This window comes from Talpa europaea (genome assembly GCF_964194135.1).
Source record: "Talpa europaea genome assembly, chromosome: 5".
Classification (NCBI taxonomy): Eukaryota; Metazoa; Chordata; class Mammalia; order Eulipotyphla; family Talpidae; genus Talpa; species Talpa europaea.
Genome location: NC_140071.1, coordinates 55,809,738 through 55,815,737, shown reverse-complemented (window position 1 = coordinate 55,815,737; position 6,000 = coordinate 55,809,738). Strand labels below are relative to the sequence as shown.

Below are 6,000 nucleotides of genomic sequence, written 5' to 3'. Positions count from 1 at the left end.
ATCTAATCAGTAGCTATTATATAGAGTAGCACAGATCTAGACAGGGAATAGTACAAAGGCCCTGGAAGAGATTCATGCAGAGTTGTGCATTTGACATCTGTAAATTGAAAATATTGGTCTAGAGCTTTGGAATAAGATCAAAACCAGATACACAGGTTTAAAAATCATTGCTACAGGAGAGTTGTCACACAATAATTTTCAGTGACGATTTATTAGAATCACTTATCAGACTTTTGCTAACTAATGATATATGACTTGCACCACCAGGAGAGCTTGGGAAAATCTTGGTGGCATTGGGGGGTGGAGAGGAGTGTGTGCCTATCAGGCTGTGGGAGAACAGATAAGGAGTTTCTGAATAGTTGATTCTGATCCTTCACTGCAGTCTCCACTCCTGCCTGACAACCTCTGGTGGTTAAAAGGGAGATGACGATAAACGATGCTAAGAAACACGTTGGAAAGGTGAAAGGAGTGCCGTAGAAGTTAAGTAATAGAGGCGAGGGTGGGGGGAAGAGGAGGACCTGTTAAGCAAGAGGAGGCAGGACATTTGCAAGTTTAAGGTTATTTATGATCATTTAGGACAAATAGAGTGGTTTATTGGCTAAGATGCTTCTGAAGATGAGTCCATGAAATACAACTGCTGCCTAGCTACCTGAAGGTAAAAGCTAGATGGACTACAAGAGGGTCTTGCTGGGTGCTCCCCACCAGAGTTCTTGTGTGTGTGTGTGTGTGTGTGTGGTGGTGGTCTATTTTTTCCCTGATTTTTTTAATTTTATATATTTTTACATCATTTTTCATTTTTGTACAATGTATGCATTTTCATCTTGGTTATAGTCCCTGTAAAATTCCTGCCACCCTTGTTCTGATTCTACTCCATTCTCCCCCCTTGTAGTGTGTCTCTGGTTTATAGTTGCCTGTTGATTTTGATTTTTACTTTATTATAATTAGTCTTTTTCCAAAAAAGAAAACAAAAAATACCGGATGGTCTGATTCACAGCAGGAATTTAGCAAACTGCCAGAGTTCTTTAAATCCTTCCTTTATATTTGGTTAGGATACATCTACATTCCCCCTCCTACAGACCTTACAGCTGTTGCAATTTAGTCACTTGTTTATACACATACATTTCTGTCCTCACCCTCCCCACACTATAGGATAACTTGGGAAACTTTTATTTTAATAAAATTTATTTTTTTAAATACCCATATCTGACTCCATCCCCATCTCAGAATAAGTTGAAATTTCTGGAAATAGGACACAGGCATCACTGTTTCTTGAAGCTTGCCAAACAATTCTAATTAACTGGGGTAGAAAAGTATTGCTTTATAACATAGTGTGTACCTCTGTGACAAAAACAAGTTTTACTCATCTTTGTAACTCCAGAGTTTGACTCATTGTGTAGCATATGGTTGGTTACCTCTCAGAAAATGTTTGTTAAATATATAAAAATGGAATAACTAACAAATGAGGAAATGTGGCCAAGGAAGTAGATGGTCCTTGTGGATGACCAAATATATTAACATACCTTTCTCATAATGAACAGTCATCAAGCAAATTAAGTGTACCTATTTTGGAATCCTTACTCATGTTAAAACTATTACTCCAAATAGGTTCAATTAAAAGTATTAACATAAAATCTGAGGTATAAAAATTGACTATGAAATTGGTAGGGCTATTCTCAAAGTATTAATGTTTGACTACCAGACAACAAGATGTAGCATAGATAACTGTTCCACTGTACAATATACAAGAGGAATTATTTTATTTAGAATAAAAGATTTTCCTATCAGTTTAAAGTTTTCACAGAATTAACTAAAACTCAGTAACTCCTGCTATATTTATAACAATGTCATGACTATTCAGTATATCCTATTTACAAGAACATTTATAGCTTACTTTGTCACTTTGTTAAAGCCATTGCAGTAACTTATTTGACTCTTGAATAGTTGTCTCTTGCTACTTTTTAGTGAGAGATAGATGGAAAGAAATAGACATAAAGTGTTCTCCAAAAATATAGCATGTTGGTTGTTACTAACATAATGCCACCATCCTAGTTAAATGGCATTTTCAATACTCGCGATAGTTTATAGAGTGCCTCTAACCTAAGATCTGGTAACTAGTGATTACCTCAATAAGTGATAATTCTATTTCTTCTGCTTCCAAAATAGCTAATACTTTGCTAAGGGTTTACTTTAATATTCTAAAAATGCATTTATTTTCCCACAGATGCAAAGAAGTGAAGAATTAATAACTAAAAATGATAATCAAGAAGAAACAAGTATTCTTCGTTGTTGGAAATGTAGAAAATGTGTAGCAAGTTCTGGTTGTTTCATGAAATGTCTTGGGAATGAAGTGCTTACAGTGAGTATTGCCAACTACAATCATTTTCCTAGTAAAGAATGCTTTGTGCACACCCACACTTGTGCCAATATGACCTTCCACACCCGATCTACTTATACATTATTTTACAAGACCCATTGAAAACATTTCAAAGTGGTTTCCATTTGGAAATGTTTTTATTTCAAAAGCCACCCCCACTTCCACAGTCACAGTTAGTGTTACTGTTAGCTGCTAACAATAACATAATCTTAAAAGTTTTAAGTTCAATATTCTAGACCTAAGCTGTAGATTACAGTCATGTTTTTTAAGCTCTGCCATAATGGGCATTAATCATCACCAATTAGATTCAAGATCCTATTAAGAAATGAAAAGCCTGTAATATATTTATTTTTAAAGTATTCATATGGGCCTAGGAAGAGAAAGTTCATGTATCATTTAGAAGTCACTATAGGAAAACCTGAGTAATATTTTAAAATATTTAATTGGTCATCCTAGTAAAAATAAATGTTCTTAAAAAATAAAACCAAGGGCCTCCCTGGTGGCACAGCGGTTGAGCGCTGGGTTGCGAGGCTGCCCACAGCCTCTGTAGCGCCGGTTCGATCCCCAGCTGCCAGGGAGGGTCCCACATGGCACGCAGACCTCTCCTGCCACCCACTGCTCCCCTCAGCAGTGTATTTTGTCGGTCTCCCTGTTCTGTTCCCCACTCTGGCTCTGGTGAATTCTCTTACCCTCCCGCGCTTCTGACTGTACCCAGTGCTTGTATAAATAAATAAATAAAATCTTTTAAAAATAAATAAATAAATAATAAACCCAAAATCCCTCAGCTTCTCTATGAGCAGCATGAAAGAGGCAGTTAGAATTAGTTGCAAACTTGCTAGTAATCCATGGACTTTACAGGGAATTCTCAATTTAACAGAGAATAACTGTATCTCCTGTCATTGTGTTCTTCCCTTCTTTGAGAGATACTCAGTTGTTTTGTTTTGTTTTTTTTTTTTTTTGGTTGTTTGCTAATTTTGTTTTGTGCATCATCTACTTTTTTTTTTTTTTTTTGAAAGATCCATCCATTTATACATACAAGAACTGGGGTACAGGCCAGAATTTTGGGGGGTGAGAGGATTCACCAGAGATAGAGTGGGGAACAGAACAGGCAGATCGACTGAAACACACTGCTGAGGGGAGCAGCGGACAAGCCAGGAGAGGTCTGCTGCACCATGTGGGTCACCTCCCTGGCCGGGGATTGAACTTGTGCTATAGTGGCTGCGGTGAGCTTCATAGGTTGCATCTCAACCCCTTGCACCACCAGGGAGGCCCTGTGCATCATCTACTTTCAATCCTGATTGTTTTCCCCCATTCTAACAAAGTAGCCAACTTGAACTGATAATAGTGGATAACTCTGGTTGCATACTTGTCACTATATGCCAAATACTTTTTAAAAAGTGACAGAATATTTTAATTGGAAAAATCATTCTCTGGGCCTCCCAGGTGGCTCAGCAGTTGAGCGCTGGGTTGTGAAGCTGCCCGCAGCCTCTGCAGTGCTGGTTCGATCCCTGGCTGCTCCCTGGCCACTGGAGGAGGGTCCCACATGGTGCGCAGACCTCTCCTGCCGCCCCCTGCTCCCCTCAGCAGGGTACTTCAGTCCTGCCTGCTCTGCTCCCCGCTCTGGCTCTGGTGAATTCTCTCACCATCCCGTGCTTCTGACTGTACCCAGTGTTTGTCTAAATCAATCAATCAATCAATCAATCAATCTTGTATAAATAAATAAATCTTAAAAAAATCATTCTCTGCCATAAACACTTTATTAGGTGTAATTTATACAGAATAAAAATATTATGTATATTGTTGATAAATTTTTTCAGCTCTGCCATGAATCAGCTCTGCTATTTCCATTACTTCCGAAAGTTGCCTTCCGAAAGTTGCCTTACACAGAAAGTTGCAATTCTGTGTCTCACAAGACATCTACTGTACTGATGATGTCTCTCACCATAGACTAGTTTTGCCTATTCTTGGCCTTCATTCAAATGGTATCAAATAACATATACTCTTTTGTGGCTGACTTATTTTGCTTAATGTAATATTTTAGGGATTTTTTTTTTAAAGATTCATTTATTTATACAAGCACTGGGTACAGTCAGAAGTGTGGGAGGGTGAGAGAATTCACCAGAGCTAGAGCGGGGAACAGAACAGGCAGACCTAGAAGTGCACTGCTGAGGGGAGCAGCGGGCGGCAGGAGAGGTCTGCGTGCCATGTGGGACCTTCACCGGTGGCCGGGGATCGAACTGGCGCTACAGAGGCTGCGGGCAGCATTGCAACCCAGCGTTCAACCACTGTGCCACCGGGGAGGCCCTAGGGATTAATTTATGATTTGTACCTATTAGTGGTTTGCTCCCTTTTTTACTGGGTGATATGTCATTTATAAATATACTACAACTTGTTTTTTTTCTGCTGATGGACATTTGAGTCTCCAGTTTAGGGTTATGAATAAAACTACTACTGATAATCTTGTAAAGGACTTTCTGTGTGTTTTGTTGTTGTTGTTGTTGGTATATACATAGGAATGAATTTTGGGTGACACAGTTTTTTCCAAAATGAATACCTATAATAGCAATGATGAGAATTCATTTGCTTTACACCTTTGCCAACACATGATATTTTCAGATTTGGTAATTCAGTCATTTTTATATATAGATATATATAGATATATAGACATATAGTGGTATATCACTATAATTTTAATTTGCATTTCCTTAGTGACTAATGATAAGTGCCTTTTTATATGCCTATTAATTAAGCATTGTTTTAAATTATTCCTTACAGCAACTTTTTGAGCAAGATAATATATCGTCTTCATTTTACAGAAGATTAAATAATTCGACTCAGAGAATACTTCTATGTCCTATATCCTGTAAGCACTGAGGCCTGTGAGTCAGGGCTCTTAATTGCCACACTTTTTGTGCCTTTTTCCTCTTCCTTAGAATATAATGCAATTTTACACCATTCTAGTAGAGTGACTGATTCTTTTATTTACCTGGAGAACTCCCAGTCATTAATTCATTAAACAAATATTTACTGAGCAAGAATATTTAAACATTAGTATAGGATACATTAAGATGCTCTGTGGAAGAGAGTGATACATAATCAAAAAAGCATTCTGATCCTCTAGGCGCTTTAAACTCTAATTGAAAATAGACCAACCAGTGTAGCCTGATTTAATAAGTACTATACAGAGGAATGCAAACAAACTACTGCTTGGACTTGTCACAGAAGACCTCCCAGGAGAGGTAACATAGTTTATATATATAGATAGATAGTTATCTATGATGTGTGTATGTATTTATGTATATATCTATTTACAACTTTTATAGTTTATAAACCATAAAGTTCACCCATTATTAAAACAATAATTCGAGGATTTTCAGTAAATTTTTGAATTGTACAACTACCACTATAACATAGTATTAAAAACTTTTCATTACCCCAAAAGTTTCCTCATGCCCATTTTTATGTATATACATAATTAAAAATACTGAAATTATACCATAAAATAAAAATGTTTACCTTACTATAATATGTATGGTATACATATACATTGCACATACTAAATATTTATAATTATATAAAAATTATGTATTAAAATATATATAATTAAGACATACATATTTAAAACT

General features: G+C 36.8%; 1 protein-coding gene across 2 annotated transcripts in view; it reads left to right on the top strand.

Annotated features, from left to right (window-relative positions):
- Positions 1–2,221: 2,221 nt before the first annotated feature.
- RNF180 (ring finger protein 180) overlaps positions 2,222–6,000 on the top strand; it is a gene marked incomplete at both ends in the record, with an annotated part of 85,113 nt that continues 81,334 nt past the window's right edge. For both annotated transcript variants that reach the window (XM_084233412.1, XM_084233411.1), the window contains one exon: positions 2,222–2,356. In XM_084233412.1, the coding sequence (XP_084089538.1) occupies positions 2,222–2,356 (135 nt within the window). The remainder of the gene's footprint in view (positions 2,357–6,000) is intronic.